Here is a 20,956-nt window from a genome sequence, read left to right on the forward strand (position 1 = left end):
AGCTGATCCCAAGTTGTCAAGGGCTTTATAGTCTAATAGTAAAACCTTGAACCTGGCCTGGTGGCAAATTGGCAACTATTGCAGATCCCTGAGCACAGGTGTTACATGCTGACAAGGCCTGACTCCTGTGAGCATCTGAAGCAGCAAATGCTTTCAGGATTAGAAGGCAAATGGGAAGAAGGGTTGACTGGAACAGAGGCTTCTCTGTTTATAAATCAAGCGCAGTGTACATGCCTTAGAAGCACATTTTCCCAGCCACCAGGAACGGCCTTTCCAGATGAGCTGAACCTGCGTTTGAGTCTCTCTCCACCTGTTCGCCCCAGATGTCCACATTCCCTTTTCCTCATCATCTGCTTGGAGATTGAGTGCTGACATTATTCTTCATCTCTCCAGAGAGCTTGCGTCCAGCAGTTAAATCCGTCATTCCCCTGGTTTCTCCCTGCTTCTTAATGGACAAGTAAAGCAAATCTGCAAAGACTGCAGTTTGCTAACCTACCTAAGCCTCCCTGCATCAACTAACTATTTTGAAGCCTAACTGGGCTCTCCCCCTGCCTTTGCAAGATCAAGTAGGTTTGTAAAATATTATCACAAGTCTTACTTCTTTCCTTCTTTGTGAAATGCTGCCAGCTGCCTAGACCCAGGACTCACCCACACTTGCCTTTCTAGGAATAGGTCCACACTTTAAAGCACTTCTCTTTCCTTGACCTGCCACTTTCCCTGCAAACACCTGCACTTCAACACTGAATTGGAACAAATGGCAATTAGGGTTTTCTTCCAATTGCTATTCTCTCCAATTCAGCAGTAAAGAGCCTGTTTTCACAGGGAAAGCACCTGGGCAAATAGAAGGGTGCCAGGACACAGCGCTTTAAACTCAGAACTGTTCTTAGAAATGCAGCACAAAAGGAAGTCTGGATGAGCCCTGAGAGTGTGGCAAGCTGTTTTGTTGACAGTAATCAGGGATCTTCTGTTCTGCAGATCAATTGGTATTGTGAGGCTGTAGGCAAAAATAACAAGTTCAAAGCCTCAGGGGGACAGTTATCCTTTTAAAAACAAAAAAACAGAACCCCTTCAAATCAGAGGCTAATGCCATTGCAGTAGATTCCAATGTTAAGAGCATAAGAACAACAGAAGGCGCTACTGGATCAGGTCAATGGCCCACCTAGTCCAGCATCCTGTTCTCACAGCAGCCAGTCAGGTGCCCCAAAGGGAAACCTGCAGGCAGGATCCAAGCACAAGAGCCCTCTCCCCTCCAGTGGTTTCCAGCAACTGGCATTCAGGGGCATTACAGCCTCTGACTATAGCATGGTCATCATGGCTAGTAGCCATTGACAGCCTTTTCCTCCTCCATGAATTTAGCTAATCTTTTAAAGCCCATCTAGCTCCTTCCTCCTGCAGGAGGGAGTTCATAGTTTAACTACGTTAACTACGTTAACAAACGTGAGTGTGGTTTTCATGACAATGAAATGTTTTTGCCCATTTCTACAAAACTCTTTAATCTGGTTCCCAATATTGCTCTTCATTTGTATTTACAAATACTTAAGCGTTGGAGACAATGTGCTGTAGTGCTTAATAAAGTGCTAGGCTAGGACTAAGGAGACCCTGCACATGTTTCCATTAGGTCATGAAGCTCGTTGGGTGAGCCGCAGTCACTCAACCTGACCTACCTCACAGGGCTGTTGAGAGGATAAAATTTCATGTAAATTGAAAACAGCCTTTGAACTCGTTTCAACAGAGGAGTGGTGAGTGACCGTGAGCTTGTTTCTCTCTATGTGTCAACATCGCATGTCCTCCCTGCAGGGTTCCAGTTACAAAATTTTAGATACTCGCTCATAGCACAATGACGTCAGAACCCGCCACAGCAGAAAGGCAGCTTGCCAGGGAGGGAGTTGTTTTTTAATTGAAAAGCTGCCAGTGGATAAAGGGTTCAACACCCCACTCTCCCTGCTTTAAATCACAGCCCCAGCTTTACTCCATCCTGTGTTTTTTTTCTGTGCATTTGAAAGTTGCCTTAGAAATTAAGGCCAGAGGCAGGATATGCAAAATGCTGAATCAATAATTAAATGCTGTATTTTAAAGTTAAACACTGGCAGTTGTTGTTTAAGTGTACTTTCTCTGTTGCCATTTTTATTTTGAAAGAGAAACAGCTGCATAGCGCCCCACCCCCAACACACGTTTCCCCCCAGGGTGTCATACCAATTTCCCTTCTGGAAATCTTGGCTACAATTGCTCTCCCCCCCCCCCTCCCAGGGTTTACTAACAGCGAATTCAAGAGCAAATTGTGGTGGGGAAGGGGAGTTGTGACAGAAAAGTAGATTGGGCTGCTTTTCCTTTGAAACAAGAATGGCCAGCTTAAACATGCTTTACTTTTCTTTATTTAAGGAGTGTTTAAAAGGGAGTAGTTTTCAAACTCTGGGTTTTGATTATGTTTCTGGTGGGTTTCACAATGAAGGGCTAAAAACAAATAATTCTTTTCTGTCTCTGGGCTGATGGCACATTGTTTGCTTGAAGAGACAGGTTCCCTGCCTCCCTATATGTCAGGCTTGAATTCCATCCAGACAGTGGCGTAGCGTGGGTTTCCAGCACCCGCTGCAAGTAAAGTATTGCGCTGTTAGCATGGGTGCCAAGAGGCTGCACTGCGGAACAAACTGAGACATTTGTAAGATTAGATTTATTTTTACAAGCGGAGTCCTGAGAGGTTGAGCACCTTTCCGGGTTGGCCCAACTTCAAAATGTGGTGTTTGGTAGGGAGCACTCCTCATCTCTGCAGATTCCTTTCCTTGATTTGTTAACAACAGCAACAAAATGTTCAAGCACAGCAAAAAGAAAGAAAACAGAGAATCAGAAATTTAAACCATAAAGCATCATGGGTCGGACGCACAAAGGCACAGTGCAGCTCAAAAGGGATAATAATAAAAAGTATTATGCACCTGTGACTTCCATCATTACTGAGAATAAAGGTTCTACATAGTCTTAAACGAGCCAGACATTTGCATAAACCGATGGCATAGACTTTAGGCATTACATTAGCTGTGCTTCCTGCACAGCAGCGGGTTGGACTAGAACTAGCTGACTCTTGGGATTCCCTTCCAACTCCACAATTCTATGATTCTGTATACTGGTAGCACTGAGTGACCATGTGCCTCAGTAGTTGTATAAGAAATAAAATCATGCCTTTTATACAAACACACACACACACACACACACACACACACACAGTCACTTGAGCTCTGTTTTTAGGTACTTTTAGTTTACGCTACATCTTTTAAAGGGCAATTTGCCAAACCCCAGAGTACCAACAATTCAAATTATTAATATTAAAGGTCTTCCAATATTTGGCAGTATAGCCCGTGGCTGCTGTTAAGAGATGAGAAGTTATTTTCTCTTCTTTAGGTTTCCCCCCCTAAAAATATCTATATACTTCTCTATGGTGAAGATATCTCACAGTGCTTTATGACAATAAATAAACATAAAACTTGGTTTGAGCAAGTAATGCCAATCCTGGCCCAACTGCTCTGGCTGCCATTTAGAGCTTATAAAGCCTTAAAATGGCTCAAGACCGAAGTACCTCAAGGACCGCCTCTCCCCATTTGAACCAACCCAGACCCTGCAATCATCATCTGAGGTCCTTCTTCGCGTACCTCTTCTGTGAGAGATCTGCAGGGCAGCAACAAAAGAATGGGGCCTTTTCGATGGTGGCTCCCTGTCTGCAGAATGGTCTCCCCAGGGAGCCTTCACTACATATTTTTAGGCAGCCGGAGGTTAAACTGACTCCGTATAAAAGCATGTACATGACTCACCTACACGCCCCATCCAAACACACTTAATGTGTCGCAACACATAGTTTGGAAAACTCTGATCCAAATAAGTCATTCTCTTCTAGGAATACCTGCAGTTGCTGCATAATCACTGACTTCACCTCATGCAACAAAAGGGTGTTTGCAACTGATCTCTTCAGTGATTGACTTGAGTTTACAGAAGCCTCCTGTTGTTTATTGGTTCGGTTAATTAAGTTAGGCTACAGTCACAGCTATGCTTTGATTGGGAGTAAGCCCTGGTTGAACACAGTGGAGCTTACTTCTGAATAGACATACACAGCACACGAATATGTCCCCACAACACTGTTTGGGGATGTCCTTCCTCAGTGCAGTGATGCATTACAGGGTGACATCATGGGAGCAAGAGAGTGTGATTCACTCTCTCCAAAGCCAGGCTGCTTTGGCTATGCTTTCCACAACCACTTACTTTGGGTTAAGGTAAAGGGACCCCTGACCGTTAGGTCCAGTTGCAGACGACTCTGGGGTTGCAGTGCTCATCTCACTTTACTGGCCAAGGGAGCCGGCTTCCGGGTCATGTGGCCAGCATGACTAAGCCGCTTCTGGCGAACCAGAGCAGCTCACAGAAACACCGTTTCCCTTTCCGCCAGAGCGGTACCTATTTATCTACTTGCACTTTGATGTGCTTTCGAACTGCTAGGTTGGCAGGAGCTGGGACTGAACAACAGGAGCTCACCCCGTTGCAGGGATTTGAACCGCCGACCATCTAATCGGCAAGCCCTGTGGAACCTCAGATTTTTATTTGTGCAGTGAAATCGCCGTTTATGGTAGTCTAATCATCCCATGTTACCCTGTAATTCATATCAAGCGATCCAGTTTGTGCATTCACGAGTACTAAAGTGGGGTTGGAATTCTATTCTACTAACTAAACATCTGTGGGAAGCAGATTTCGCCTTATATCTTTGAGGGCGGTGGCATCATGAAACAAACACACAGACTTTCACCACATGAAACATGCTCTATTTCTGTGTGAACATAAATTTGGCTTGCTTGGTGTTATTACTCCTGGATCTCGATGCCAGTTTACTTCCAACCAGAGGTTTAATATCTCAGTTGGGGTTAGCAAACACTTTTTACCTCATCATTGTGAGCATGCCTGTGGCATTAAGAATATATTGCATAATACATAATTCCTAGCCATCTAAGCACACAGAGTGAGGGAGTTTTAATGAAATGAATGCAAGAGCATGCCCATGCATGTACAAACTTCCCTTGAAGAAAGGTTGCAGCCTTTATGACTCTTTAGATAAGGCAAGTAAGAGGCAACACAATAGAAGTTTATAAACTTATGTATGGCATGGAGAAAGTGGATAGAAAGAAGTCTCCTCACTTTCATAACACTAGAACAGACAGGCATCTCATGAAGCTGAATGTTGGAAAATTCAGGACAGATAAAAGTAAGGACTTATTCATGCAGCAAAGAGTTAATCTGTGGAACCCACTTCTACAGGAGGCAGTGATGGACAACAACTTGTATGGCTTTAAAACAGGGTCAGGCAAATTCATGGAGGTTGATGGCTACTAACCATGATACCTATTCTCTTCTTCCATGGTTGGAGACAGCAATGCTCCTAGATATCAGTTACTGGTGACTGCAGGACAGGAAAGGGCTCTTTTGCTGGAATCCTGCTTGGGGGTTTCCCACAGGCACTTTTTTGTCCACTGTGAGAGCAGGATGCTGAACTAGGTCAGCCATTGGCCTGATTCAGCATGCTCTTCTTATGTTCTCTGTTCTTTCCCATCTCTGTTCTGCTCATCCACAGTGACCTGTGACTGTCTTGAGGAGCTATAGTTTAGGGGTGGAATAGAAGGTAGCAGGTTTAAGCTTTACATCTGCAGTTGAAAGGTTCAGGTGGCAACTTATAGGGGGAAAACATGTATTGGGTTTTGAAGGTCCCCATACACTATAATTGTAAGGAATTAGGTTGGTTGAGATTGGGTTGCTAGCACTGACTGTGAATTAAGAGTTTGTGGGGGAAACGAAAGCCCCACTACTACCATTTGGAGAACCATTTCCCATCATATGCCAACCTGGTGCCCTCCGGATGTTTTGGACCACATCTCCTGGGGCTGATGGGAGCTCTCACTCACACATCTGAGAAGTGCCCAGTGGCTCCTAAAGTTTTTGCGGCCACTGCCCTGTTGGTTCCATAAATTAATCCGCGGTGCTCCCTACCCTATAAAAAGCATCATTCAGAATAGTGGTTTGCAGGATGACACACTAAGGAAGATCATAAGAAAAAATCAAAAATCAAAACAGTAACAATGAATTGCACATTTATTCAAAACCAAATTAAAACTTTAATTAGTTTAGTAGATGAACTTGATTCAGTGCTACCAGCTTTTTTTGGACTGTTAACCCCACCCCCTAATTTTTATTGGTTTTTAAACATTTCAACAAATTCAATTCAGTTTCAATACAGTATTCCCTTAACATTTTGACTTCCCATCCTTACTTCCATGATGCTTCTGTTCAAATTGTTCATCTACTGCCATTAATGCCATATTTTTTCCATAACATTTATTGTACATTACATTCCTTTATCATTCTTATTCCTTTGCTTGTATTTGAAGTCCTGATTGTGATTTCCTTTGACTATAATATATTCTCAGACAATCCAAAAAGGGTCTCCACTCTTCCACAAACATTTCTTTTGGTCTCCTATTTTTGCCAACACTTTCGTCATCTCCACATAATCCAATAATTTCAAATTCTGCTCCTCTTTTGTTGGAACTTCTTTCCATTTCTGCACATGCAGAATTCTGGCCGTGGTGGTAGCATACATAAACAATTTAACCAACTTTTGTGGAATCTCTGCCCTATTATTCCCAAAAGAAATGTCTCAGGCCTTTGGGGGATAACTATTTTAAACTATTTTTTTATATTCTTCAATTCAAAAGCCTGTTGCTTTTTTGCAAGTCCATCACATATGAAAAAATGACCCTTCAGACTGTTTGCATTTCCAGCATTTACTTGATACAGTCTTGTATATCTTGGTCAGTTTATCAGGTGTTACTGGTAAATACCACCTGTATGTTTCATATCTTGTGCACCTCTAGGCTTTGTAATCTATCTACCAAGTAAAACCTAATGGGAACTAATTTTTTGCAGCCTGATAAATCAAGATTGTCAGGGAAGGGAGATTTTGGTGTCCTTTGACTGCAGAACAACAATATGCACCCAAGTAGTGCAACTCCTTCTGTGTTAATAAAGACAGTGTTTGAGAACAGCCTTTTTATAGACTGTGTAAAGAAGAAGAAACGGCTGTCAGAGCTAAGGTTGCACCTGCAAGGTGAGCGTCCAAAGAGCAACAGAGTAAAACACCATCATTTACTGTCAAGGGGTTGTCAGTAATTTGCTGGGAGTGGTGCAGACTCACAAGTCCTGTTTCTGGGCTAAGAAGCATTTCTGAGAACCACACTGCCACTCTGGCTTTTTGTGGGGCAGGCAGCTGTCTCTTTTTGCAGCTGGTGTGCTTAGTGACCAAATCCCAGTTTTCCCCAGTTCCAAAACCACACTCCAGTTTTACTGCAGGAAGGATTATTGTTGTTTTATTATTAAGTGCATTTATATCCCACTTTTTCTCTCCCATGAGCTTGAGATGGCCTTCTCTCCATCCTCGCGTAAACCCCACAACAACCCTGTGAGGTAGTTTAGGCTGAGAGGCCCCTGTGGTCACACCCAGGGAACTTCATGGCTAAGTGGGGGATATAAACCCCTGTCTCTCCCAGGTCCTAGTCCTCATTTAAGCCCCACAACAACCCTGTGAGGCAGTTGGCGTCACTGGATCAAGTTCATCAGTTTTGTTGAACTAATTTAAAAGTTTCGATTGGATTTGGAATAGATGTGCAATTTTTGGTTGCTGTGTTGAATCAGGAGGCTCTTCTGAATGGTCTTTTTATAGGGTTGGGGGCACTAGGGGTGCCTGAAAAAGCTTGCTTTAAAGCAGGGGTTAGCAAACTTTTTCAGCAGGGGGCCAGTCCACTGTCCCTCAGACCTTATGGGGGGCCAGACTCTATTTTGAAAATAAAATATGAACGAATTCCTATGCCCCACAAATAACCCAGAGATGCATTTTAAATAAAAGGACACATTCTACTCATGTCAAAACACGCTGATTCCCAGACCATCCGTGGGCCGAATTGAGAACGTGATTGGGCCGGATTCAGCCCCCAGGCCTTAATTTGCCTACCCAGGCTTTAAAGTTATATTGTAATAGCCCCTCTTATTTTCCCCCTCTGGCATTTCCCCCCTACCTCTTAACAGCTGCTCAACAAACAGAAGCCCATTAGGTAAAAGCAGGGGAGCCTGGTGGGCTGATGGGCACCTCCATAGGTGTTCTGCTGTACCATCTCACTATAAGGCAGTGGATTGTGGTATGGAGGGCACCGCATTTCTCTGGATTAGGTGGATTTGTTGGGGAATCTCTTTTACCTTGAGGGCCATATTCTCTTCTAGGAAACCTGCAGGGGCCAGATGCCAATGGTGGGTGGGGCCAGAGGCAAAAGGAAGCAAATGCATTAATAATAATAATAATAACAATAATAATAATAATAATAATAATTTTATTTTATTTATAAAAGAGGTAGAATGAGGAGAGAAAAAATGAGTGTGAATGAAAAAAATTTAAAAATACTGTTACATTACCATACATTAATATACAGATGTGTAGGTATATTCTTATTATCCTAACTCACATTTAATTGTCAGTAACCAAAACTCATTCCAAGTATCATTGTTTTTTACCAAATAAAGTTTGTGTCTATAAGCTGTCTGTTTATATGTTCCCAGTGTTGTCATGTTGCCAAGTGATTGATTAAGGGGAATCGTGTCTGTTCTTCCAGTTCATCAGTAGCAGTCTCTAGGCCACCATCAGGGCGCATAGAATCCATTTTTGTTGTCCTATTGTTAATTTACATGTGATGGGTATATAGTTCAAGAGCATATTCACCTCTGAAAATCTTAATTTGTTTTTTTCAGTGGTGTCTTGTTTATATAGTCCAGCATTTACATCTCCAACAAAGAGCTACATTGGATAGTCCTTTCTTATACAAATGTAAGGGAGTCCAATAAATGCTAAATAATAGTTTCTGTTGATTTAGTCTTAGTTTAAGATCCATCAATGCATCTGATATCGAAGCCAATACATATGTCCCACTGTGAGCATTCCCATTACTTAGTCCAGCCATTTCTTAAACTTTGCACATCAAACTTATTTGTTGATGATAAATATTTATAAAATGCTTTAGTTTCAAATGCAAATTTGGCCTTTGTACAACAGGCTAGTTTCTACACACATGCATTATCACAGTATCCTCCATCCATCCATGCAAGAGGCATTGAAGTGTGTGCCAGACAGCAGAGCCAGGCCAGAGTCTTGGTGGTGCAGTCCCTCAGAATTCTCTGATTGGCTACCAAGACAGCCAAGCACAATTTTCAAGGATCAACATAAGCCTAGACAGGAGAGTGCAAATCTTAGAATGTAGAGTTGGAAGGGACACAAAGGGCCATTAATGTTAGAAAGGATGCTAACAGTTATTCATGCAGACATTTGTTTCTTTGCTTATTCCATAAAATTTATACACTGCTTCATTGTACAGAACCTCAAATCAGTTTATGAAAAGATGAAACAATAAAACTGAGAAAAATCATAACCATATTGTTAAACATACAAAAGTTAAAATAATAAAGCAGATTAAGATTACCCTCAACTTTCTAAGCATCTGGGTAGGCTTGTCTAAACAAACATTAAGTATGAAGTTACTTCCACTGTGGACTTGAACCTCCCAAATAAATACTTGTCCTAAGAACACATAGTGTTATATATTAATGGGCTCACACACCAGAATCTTCTGGAAAGCCACTTGCAGAAACAGGAAACTGGGATGCATGTCCATTGAGATCTGACATATTAATGTGCCTGAGCAAATCTGTATTTCTCATTTCCCAGTATTTCCAGGCCCAAGCAAAGCCAGATTTCTGATGGGTCCTGGCTTTGCCCAATAGCTTGAGAACAGGCATGTTGAACATCTGGACAGGGGTGACCCATTCCAGCAGAAAGTACTTTTAACAATCTGCCTTAAAACTACCGTACATAGGAAAAGGCCCTTAACATTAGTATTGAAGACTCCCTGTTGGGTCACATAAACCGCTTAAGTCTGTCTCCACTTACATACATGAAAGGTCTTTGAAAGTTTAACACAAATGGCATTGTACACTAGTTCAGATTTCACACATAAATTCTCAATCTTTCCAACTTCGTTGAAGGGGTTGCTCCCATAATGGCACATTTTTTTTTCATTTATGGTGGGATTGCAGAAATATCACAAATACTTAAATATGCAATTCTGGCATCATCACAACTTGTACTATTAAATATATGGGATGATACTGTAAAATGATTCTCTTTGAAGGAATTGCTAAGTTGGTTTCTAGTAGCAGCTAGACTTTCTGTTGCATAAAAATGGAAGAACTGAAAGGATCTGTTTCTTGAGTTTTGGCATAAGAATTTACGGAACCTCACAGCTGCTAAAAGGATGACACACAATATAATACATGGAGTTAAGTACCAGTGGAATATTGTCTTAAGATATTTCTCTTTCAGGTTCACACTAATAAACATTTCTGGAATATTCTTTAATATCCCGTAGTTCTTATGCGTTTGCCACATTTACTGATGTTTTCCCCTTTTCTCCTTTTTGCTTCCAAAGGTTGGAGTCTGCAAGAGACCATGTTCTTCCCATTGACTATTACTTCCCACCACAGAAGACATGCTTGATCTGTGGGGATGAAGCTTCTGGGTGCCACTATGGAGCACTCACTTGCGGGAGCTGCAAAGTCTTTTTCAAGAGGGCAGCTGAAGGTAATTCATCTTTTTGTGTGTCTGTGATGTGTGTGATTGAATGCAAATCAGACGATGGCTGTAGATGTCATTCCCAACGCACAGATATAGGATGGGGTACCCCTGGCTTGACAACAAAAGGGATCTAGGCGTCTTAGGAGACCACAAGAACAACATGAGTCAGTGGTGTGATGCAGCAAAAAAAAGCTATTGCTATTGTATGCTTCATTAACAGATATCAAGGGAAAATAATAATTTCACTCTATTCTTCCTTCGTCAGACCCCACTGAGAGTCCTGGGTCCATTTCTCAGTGCCACAGTTTAAGAAGTACCGTATATACTCAAGTATAAGCCGACTTTTTCAACACATTTTTAATGCTGAAAAAGCTCCCCTTGGCTTATACTTGAGTGAGGCGGGCAGCAGTGGCAGAGGGACGAGCAACCCGAAAGGAGCCCTTTCTCGCCACTGGTCCCACCACCCGCCTCTCACAAGGGCAGGAACAGGAACCACAGTTGGGAGAGGCGCTGTGCTGCACTGCGCTTCTCCCAACCACGGCTCCTATGCCTGCTCTTGCAAGCAGCAGAGGTGGCGGTGGAGGGACGAGTGGCCCAAAAGGAGCCCTTTTGGGCTGCTCCTTCCTCCTCTTCCGTCTTTGCTGCTGTCAGCGGCGGAGGAGAAGGAACGAGCAGCCCGAAAGCAGCCCTTTCGAACTGCTTGTTCTTCCTCCACCGCTGCCGCCACCACCAGGTTTGTGGTGTGGTGAACCATTTTATACTCAAGTATATACGGTATATTGGCAAGCTATGATGTCTGCAGAGGAGGAGGGTGAAGAATATGATCAAGGGCCTGGAAACCATACCCTAAGAGGAATGGTCGAGGGAGTTAGGGATGTTTATCCTGGAGAAGAAAAGATGGAGAGGTGACATGATAGCCATCTTCAAATATCTGAAGGGCTGTAACATGGGAGAGAGAGCAGGTTTGTTTTCTCCTGCTTTGGAGAGAAGGTCCTGAACCAATGGATTCAAATTCCAAGAAAGGAGATTTAAACTAAACATTAAGAAGAACTTTCATAAGGTGAAAGCTGTCAACAGTGAAAAAGACTCCCTCAGAAGGTGATGGACTCTCTTTCATTTGAGATTTTGAAACAGAGTCTACATGGCCATCTGTCAGGGATTCTTGAGCTGTGGTTAATGCGTTTCAGGGGTTGCACTAGACTGAGGCCCCTTCCAACTCTACAACAGTGGTGAGATCCCGTTGCTCTGTCCCAGCAGTTTGAAAGCACAGATAAATAGGTACCTTTGCAGAAGGAAGGTAAATGGTGTTTCCATGTGCTCTGGAACTCATCATAGTGTTCTGTTGCTCCAGAACTGTTTTAGTCATGCTGACCAGAAAGCTGTGTGTGGACAAATGCTAGCTCTCTCAGCCTGAAAAATGAGATGAGTGTCATACCCCATAGTCACCTTTGACTGGACTTAACCGTCCAGGGGTCCTTTACCTTTACCTTTTTACCTCTATGATTCTGTGATTTCATTGGGTTAAGCAGCCCAGTCTACATTTAATTTCCTTATTAAAACTCTTTAGCAGACAGTAATCTTAGTGTTTGCCTGCTCAGGGTGAGGACTTCCCATCTTGTCTTTAAAGAAAGTTTTCCATTGATTCCACCCGCCCACCGCCAGAAAACGGTGCTGGGTTAGGAAGGATAGTGGCAATTTTATTATCTGCCAGATTTCCACCTCCAAATGGCGCCCCCTCCAAATCTGGTTTTTTTTTGGGGGGGGCACATCTTGTTAGAGAAACTAAATTATTGAAGGAGAAATAGGTTGATAAGGGAAAGGAATGGAACTTTCCTTGTAGTGTGGTATGGTGGCTGGATTATCAGACTAGGACGTGGGAGACCAGGGCTTAGGTCCCCAGATGGCCGTGAAGCTCCCCTGGGAGACAATGCTGCTCAGCCTGAACTACCGCACATTTTTGTGAGAATTAAATGTGGAGCAGACGGTCTCAGGTTCAATCCCTGACAGCATCTCTAGGTAGTGTTGGGAATCACCCCTGCCTGAAAGGAAAGCCTGGAGAGCTGCTGCCAGTCAGAGTAGGCAATACTGGGCTAGATGGACCAGTGGTGTGACTCAATATAAGGCAACTTCCTATGCTATCCTCCTCCCATCCTATTTTGTTCAGGTGAACATAAATTGATTGCACTCTGAGCTTTCACCTAAAAGACCAGGATGTGAAGCTTTATGCTTCCCTGTGCACCCCTCAGCTCCAGAGCTGGGCAGGTCTTCCAGAGGGGCTATGATTGGGGTTTTGGTGTGGATCCCTGGCATGCTGTTGTTGTTGTTTCTTATTTAGAGGTGACAGCAAGATGGCAAGTTTGTTCAAGCTGAAGGGAAAGAAAAGATTGTGGCTTTTAAATTCGCGAAGATGGGAGGAACAGGCAGCAGTTCAGATCCGATATATTTGGAAACATAAGTACTGCCATAAATTAGAGGCACCCGGCTGGGGTGTTCAGAGGGGACCCACCCAATACCCATCACATTACTTTCTCCTAATGTGAACATCTACTAAGCGCACTGTCTGCTGGCAGTAATAAGTCATCTGCCACATTTTTATGATATTACTTAGCAAAGAGGCACATCTTGGTCCGCCAGCCAAAGTACTCGCATTTGAGGATTTGACCGTGCTGTTCTGTCTGATATGTTTCTCAGTCATCACATGGAGGGCTTCTGCGCACTCACTTTTCATGCTGCATGCAGTGACTTTGCACAGCATTTGTGATTATAGGATTGTAGATAGCGCCACAAATCTAACTCAATGGTGTAATATTGGAAAGTGTTAATCACTTCTCCTACCTGGGCAGTTACCTTTCCACAAGGGCTGACATTGATGCTGAAATCCAGCATCGCCTGAGCTCTGTGAGTGCAGCCTTCTCTCAACTGAAGTGCAGAATATTTGAGGACCAGGACATTTGCAGGAAAACCAAAATGCTTGTTGACAAAGCTATTGCACTACCAACTTTACTGTATGCTTGTGAAACATGGACCACTTCTAAATGCCATCTCCAGCTCCTTGAAAGTTTCCAGCAACAGTGTTTCTGAAAAAAATTACATATCACTTGGGAAGACAGGTGAACTAATGGCAGTGTACTGGAAGAAGCAAAGATTACCAGTGTCAAAGCAATCATTCTTCAACATCAACTTCGTTGGACTGGTCATGTTGTTCGGATGCCTGCTTATCGTCTTCCAAAGCAACTACTCTATTCCAAACTTAAAAATGGAAAGCGTAATGCTAGTGGTCAACAAAAGATGTTTAAAGACTTTCTCAAAGTAAATCCAAAAAAATGTAATATAAACACCAACAATTGGGGAACACTGGCCTGCGAGTGCTCCAATTGGAGAACAGCCTTTGAAGAAGCTTGAACTCAGGACGAAAGGGAGAAATGTTCTAAGCAGAAGGCACATTTGGCAGACCCTCAACATGATCAACTTCTGCCCGGAAACCTATGTCCCACTGTGGAAAGACGTGTGGATCCAGAATTGACCTCCACAGTCACTTATGGACTCACTGTCAAGACCGTGTTCATAGAAGACAATCTTACTTTGCTACGAGTGATAGAAGAAGAAGAAGAAGAAGAAGAAGAAGAAGAAGAAGCCGCCGATGACGACTTGGAAGGAATCCCATGGGCTTTCTAGTAAAATCCCCTTCAATGCAGGAATCCCAGCTGAATAATCCCTGACAATTTATGCTTAAAAGCCTTCGAGGAGAAAGAAGCCACCACCTTGTGAGGGAGCCTGTTCCACTGTCATGGAAACATATAATTGTAGAGTTGGAAGGGATCCCAAGGGTCATCTAGTCCAACTGCATGCAATGCTGGAATCTCAGCTAAAGCATTTATGACAGATGGCCATCCAGCCCCTTCTTTAAAACCTCCAATGAATGCTCTTACCATTGTAAAGTTCCTTTCTAATGTTTAGTTGGAATCTCCTTTCTTGCTATCATTTTCTCTATAAAATATCCCCAATGCTGCAAGGGGAGGCACTCCATTACCTTCATCATTTTAGCTTCCCTTTTCTGAATGCAATTAAGACCCCATTTGCACCTTACGTTTAAAGCACTATTATACCATGTTAACATACATGGCTTCTCCCAAAGAATCCTGGGAACTGTCATTTGTTAAGGACATTGTGAGTTGTTAGAAGACCCCTAATCCCTTCACATAGCTACAGTTCCCAAAGTACAGTGGTACCTCGGGTTACAGACACTTCAGGTTACAGACTCCGCTAACCCAGAAATAGTACCTCGGGTTAAGAATTTTGCTTCAGGATGAGAACAGAAATCATGCGGTGGCGGCAGTGGGAGGTCCCATTAGCTAAAATGGTACCTCAGGTTAAGAACAGTTTGAGGTTAAGAAGAGATCTCCAGAACGAATTAAGTTCTTAACCCGAGGTACCACTGTATTAGTATTAGTCCTCAGGACTGTTCACAACAAAAAAATCACAATATAAAAACAGAAAATACATAACAAAAACAACCCAATAATCCCCACTTCCACAACACATTTTAAAAGGGTATTGGATGTCAATCAGCCAAAGGTCTGGTTGGAGAAGGTTTTCACTTGGCACCTAAAGGTATATAATGAAGGCACCCTGGGGAGAGAATTCCGCAAATGGAATCACTGCAAAAAAAAAAAAAAAAAAGGTCTGTTCTCGGGTTGCCACCCTCCAGACCTCAGGTGGAGGAGGAACACGAAGAAGGGCCTCAGAAGATGACCTCAGGGTCTGGGTAGGTTCATATGGAGAAAGGCAGTCCTTGAGGTATTGCGGTCCCGAGCTGTTTAAGGCTTTATAGGTCAAAACCAGAGTAGTTTAACAACCAATCGCTCTTCCGAGGCAGCTCTGAGAACTGTGTCTCTGTTTGGGAATAGAGGCCTCTTAATAACTGTCAGTGCCCTTAACCAACTACAATTCTCAGGAGTATTTGAGGGGAGAAGCCATGACTGTTTAAACTGGTACAATACTGCCTTAAATGTATGGTGCAGGTATGGCCTGAGTGTGCATTGGCATATAATACCTACCTATTGTGGCACATGGAATCCAGAGTGGCCTTGGCACTAGGATCCTTCATGCCTGCATGCTTTATTTCAGGTCAATCCGGGGCAGAAATAAAAACCCCACTTAGCAAAGGATACTTTCTTTCTTTGGCATCTTTGGATGAAATTTAGAGCTTGCCAGCTTGGCTCTTGAAGTGCTTCTCAATCTCGTCTTCACCAAGGGGTAAAGCACACATCCTGTCAGAGAGCCCCCAAATGTTCTCTGTTTGCCAAACAGCCATCCAATTTGCACAGCTGGATTGGACTTGTCAGACTCGAAAGTGGAATAGCAGCAACAGATACATGTAATTGGGTTTGGAAGGACATTGGCAGAGATGTCACACAGAGGGATTCCAGAAGTGAGATATCAAAGGGCAAAGAGGGTCAGGCCGTGAAGGATCTGCAGGAGTAAAGAGGAGGAGGATTCAGAGAGAGCGACTCTTTTACACTTTGGAATGCCTGGGCAACGCAGGGCCTGTTAGCAAAGCGTAAGTTTGCAAGGGGTGTTGTTGTTGTTTTTAATTAAATTAAAAATCCCATCCTGGGCTCTCTCCTCCCCCTCCCCCACCGCCCTAGCATTTGCATTGTTGCATTGCACACCATGTGCATGGAATGTGCCTCTCACAAACCCTGGAGGTGTTTGTGAATGTGTGCAGGTCATAATGATAAAAATATTCTGCAAGTATGTCGGTGTTGTTTGCAGACTCGCTTCTGTCCTTCCCTTGCAAGAATGAGACCAGGAATCACCATACAGTGGAGTAGTGGTTCATAATTGAATGTCTATTTTCAGCACCCCAGTGGTGGCTCCTCTATATTTAGTGGCTGAGGGACATAACATTAATCTTTTTGGATGCTGGCCTTGGATTCTCCTCCATTTTGCATTGCAAGGCAAAATGGAGATATTCTGCAGGCCCTGAAGCTTATTTTTCACCTTCCTCATATAAAGCAATAGCAATTTGGGTAACTTTTATTGAATCACTACATATTTTTGTTGTTGTTGTTAGAATTATTTTATTTCACAAAATTTATACATACACCATTCAGTTGCTTAAAAAGATCACCTCAAAGTAGTTTACAGAAAATCAGTAATCACTGGAAACAACTCTTTAAAACATTCAAAAAATAAAATCAGCAGTAAACTAAAAATAGCTTAAAACGTTCACCAGTGTTTTACATGCCTAGAGAAGCTTATTTAAAGAAAAAGGTTTTTAGCAGGCACCAAAAAGAGTACAGCAAAGGTGCCTGTCTAATGTGTCAATAGGCAGGGAGTTCCAAAGTGTAGGTGCTGCCACTCTAAATGATTGACTGTGTAATGGGGATTATATGGCACATGCAACAGTGCCAGTTCCGCAGATGGAAGTAGTCGAGCAGGGGTGGAGGTGTAAGGTGATTTCACAGGTAAATTGATCAGAAGTTGTTACGGGCTTTATTGACTAATAGTAACACCTTGATATGGTCTGAAGCTCAACATCAAAAAAACTAAGATCATAGCCACTAGTCCCATCACCTCCTGGCAAATAGAAGGGGAAGAAATGGAGGCAGTGAGAGATTTTATTTTCTTGGGTTCCGTGATCACTGCAGATGGTGACAGCAGTCTGCTTCTTGGGAGAAAAGCAGTGACAAACCTAGACAACATCTTAAAAAGCAGAGACATCACCTTGCCGACAAAGGTCTGTATAGTTAAAGCTATGGTTTTCCCAGTAGTGATGTATGGAAGTAAGAGCTGGACCATAAAGAAGGCTGATCGTTGAAGAATTGATGCTTTTGAATTATGGTGCTGTAGGAGACTCTTGAGAATCCCATGGACTGCAAGAAGATTAAATCTATCCTTTCTTAAGTAAATCAGCCCTGAGTGCTCACTGGAAGGACAGATCCTGAAGCTGAGGCTCCAGTACTTTGGCCACCTCATAAGAAGAGAAGTCTTTCTGGAAAAGACCCTGATGTTAGGAAAGATTGAAGGCACAAGGAGAAGGGGATGACAAAGGACGAGATGTTTGGACAGTGTTTTCGAAGCTACCAACATGAGTTTGACCAAACTGCGGGAAGCATGAGTGCCTGGTGTGCTCTGGTCCATGGGGTCATGAAGAGTCAGACACAACTAAACAACAACAACACCTTGAACTTGGCCCAGTTGGAAACAGCAACCATCCCAGATCTCTGAGTGCACTTCTATGCTGACAGTCTTATACCTAATAAAAGTCAGTATGCTGGCGAAGAGCACAAAGCAGATGTCCCTTTTAAATATGTTTGTGCAAGGGGGGCTTTAATGTTTTGTGTCCTTTTTTTCTTGCTTTTATCATGTATTTTGCATCCAATTGGTTTGTGGACTGTATAACCCCCATCAGCCCAAGCATTCATGGCCAGTGGTCAGGGCTGAAGGGAATTAAATTCCAACTATGTTTGGAGATCCAAGACTGGGGAAGTCTTTATGGACCATACTGTCCAGATCAATGGTTCCCAAACTTTCTGACCACTTGGTTCTATAAACTTATCCCCAGAGCCTGCTACCCTACCATATACAAAGTGTTATTCGGAATCGTGGTTTGCACAACCTCCTAAGGAAGGTAACAACACAGTAAAATTCAAAAACACAGTAAAATTCAAAATTATAACAATTAATTGCACAAAATCCAATTTGTTTAGTTTGATTAATTCAGCAAAATTCAGCTTGATCCAGTGATACCTGCTTTTCAATGTCTGATAGTCATTAACACCTGCAACCCTTCAACCCCCTTGCCTCTTAGTGCCCCGCTGGGGGGCGGGCTGTGCTACCAACCACTTTGGGAAACACTGGTCTAGAATGGTTGAAATAGTATGGGGCACTTGCATAAGGTTCCAGCCCTAGGACAGGATCCCAAGCCCAGTTCTCACTGCAGATGGAAGAGCAGTCATTTTTGATCTTGCATTGGTTTCTGTCACCTGTCCAGGCATTGTGCAACTGATGTGCATGGTTAGTCTCTCCTCTGATACAACTTGCTCAGTATCCTAAGAACATAATAAGCGACCAGCTGCTGGATCATGCAGTGGCCCATCTAGTTGAGCAGTCTTTTCTCAAAGTTGCCAACCAGGTGCTTGTGGGAAGGTGGCAAGCAGGACCTGAGCACAACAACAATGCTCACTTGTGATTCCCAGCAACTGGTCATACACGTTGTTTTTCTTGAACATCCCATGATCACCCTTCTGAGCAGCCCAATCAAGGAGCATCCTGTTGAGTATGTTCTGTGTATTTCAATAGTTTGTGGTTTAGGGTTCATTCACACATCCTTTGGTGTTGTGTTTCTAGGCACAGGTCAAGGCTTTCCAGGTTCGTATCCAAGCATTATTTTTTGTTTTTTGCTTTGGTCCCGGCACATTCTCTGGGAAAACCTGCATTGAGTAAATGGCAATTGAGTTTTACTAGGGAAAGTGTGGAGCAAAGTTATGTATAGATGAGCCCTTCTTTTATTGGCTTCAGTTAGATATTGTACTGTAAGAACATAAGAGCCTGCTGGATCAGGCCAGTGGCTCATATAGTCCAACATCCTCTTCTCACTGTGGCCAAAATGATTCTCATGGGAAACTTGCAAGCAGGATCTGATCCCTCTTCCCTCCCATGGATTCCAGCAACGAGTATCCAGAAGCATTACTACTTCCAACTATGTAAGCAGAGCACAGCGATCATGTCTAGTAGCCAATAATTTGTCTAATCCTCTTTTAAAGCCATCTAGGTCGGTGGCCATTGCTGCCTCCTGAGAGAAGGAGTTCCATATTTGGCAGTGTGGATTTATTTTATCTGCCCTGAATCTTGCAACATTCAGCCTCATTGGATGTTTGCAAGTTCCAGCATTATGAGAAATGGAGACAAACAGCTGGTTGCCAGTTCATTTCCAGACCTAATTCCTGCCTCCTGTGGGAGCGAGTTCCATGGTTTGTGCTGCGTCAAGAAATACTTTCTTTTCTCCATCCTTTCCTGTTGTGCTGTATGTGGAGCTACCCTTGAAGACAGCTCAGATGAAACATTAGTCCATGTTCTCCTATACTGACATTTTAACGGGGACATTAGATCCCCTTTTATCACCCATGTACTATTTCTACGCTAGGGGAACTTGGATGAGTTTTATCTCAGTTTTATACCTGTTTTACTGTCTGATTTCAACCTTATGATCATAGAAAATATAGCCAGGTTCCTTGCTGTAGCTATCAAAACTCTGTCATAATTATAAAAGGAGAGTCAAGTTCCGTCTGTCTTATTATCTATTCCTGATCGTTAAGTGGTTTTGTGATATCCATTTTAAAAGGTGCCATTTATGTAGATGTAGATTGTCTGGATCCGACTTGCTTCCCTCTTTTTTGATGTTTATAGGCTGAAGACCAAATTAACTTTTGTTAGAACTTGATATTTTTGTGTGGCAACACCTATACTCTAAAACTCCCTACCTCTTGATATGTGGCTGGTGCCTTAACTGCACTCCTTTTGCTGCCTGCTCAAAACATTTTATTTTAAACAAGCCTGTCCAGATATTTAGAAAGTTTTAATCCGTTTTTTCTCTATTTTTATTTTAACATGTTTAAAGTCTTATATTATTGTTGTTAATTGTTCTTATTAATAATTTCATTGTTTAATCTTTTTTTGTAAACCACTTTGGGGGCCTTTATTTACAATCAACAAGGGTATAAATTTTATGTAATAAAATAAATAAGCTGAACTGGTTTGGAAGATGGGCTATCTGTAAGTGCAAAGTTCAGTAGCCAGTCACTAAGTGGTTCAGCCAGCCAGTATTATATTACCACCAATTCAGTGGGATTTTCACCTGCTCCTGATATGCTTCTGAAACTAATTCAAAATGTTACTGCTGATCTTTAAAGCCCCACATGACTTAGTATCCAGGTACCTAAGGAGCACCTCCAATGTTATATTGCTGTGTTAAGATCTGAAGGAAAGGCTCATCTTAGAAGACATTCACACCATAGATATGAAGCGCTATGATGCCACATTAAACAGTCACAGCTTCCCCCAAAGTGTTATAGGAGCTGTAGTTTGTTAAGGAAGCTGAGGGTTAAGAATGTAGGAATAGCCAGCTGGGTCAGACCAATGGCCCGTCTAGTCTAGCATCCTGATCTCACAATGGCCAACTAGATACCTCTTTTGGTAAGCCCACAAGCAGGCCCTGAGCACAAGAGCAATCTGCCGCGCTGTGGTTTCTAGCAACTGGTA

General features: G+C 42.8%; 1 protein-coding gene across 2 annotated transcripts in view; it reads left to right on the forward strand.

Annotated features, from left to right (window-relative positions):
• The window catches only part of AR (androgen receptor), a 251,429-nt gene that overhangs the window by 89,464 nt on the left and 141,009 nt on the right, over positions 1-20,956 (forward strand). For both annotated transcript variants that reach the window (XM_079961278.1, XM_079961279.1), the window contains exon 2: positions 10,545-10,696. In XM_079961278.1, coding sequence (XP_079817404.1) covers positions 10,545-10,696 — 152 coding nt within the window. The remainder of the gene's footprint in view (positions 1-10,544; positions 10,697-20,956) is intronic.

This window comes from Podarcis cretensis (assembly GCF_951804945.1).
Source record: "Podarcis cretensis genome assembly, chromosome: Z".
NCBI lineage: Eukaryota > Metazoa > Chordata > Lepidosauria > Squamata > Lacertidae > Podarcis > Podarcis cretensis.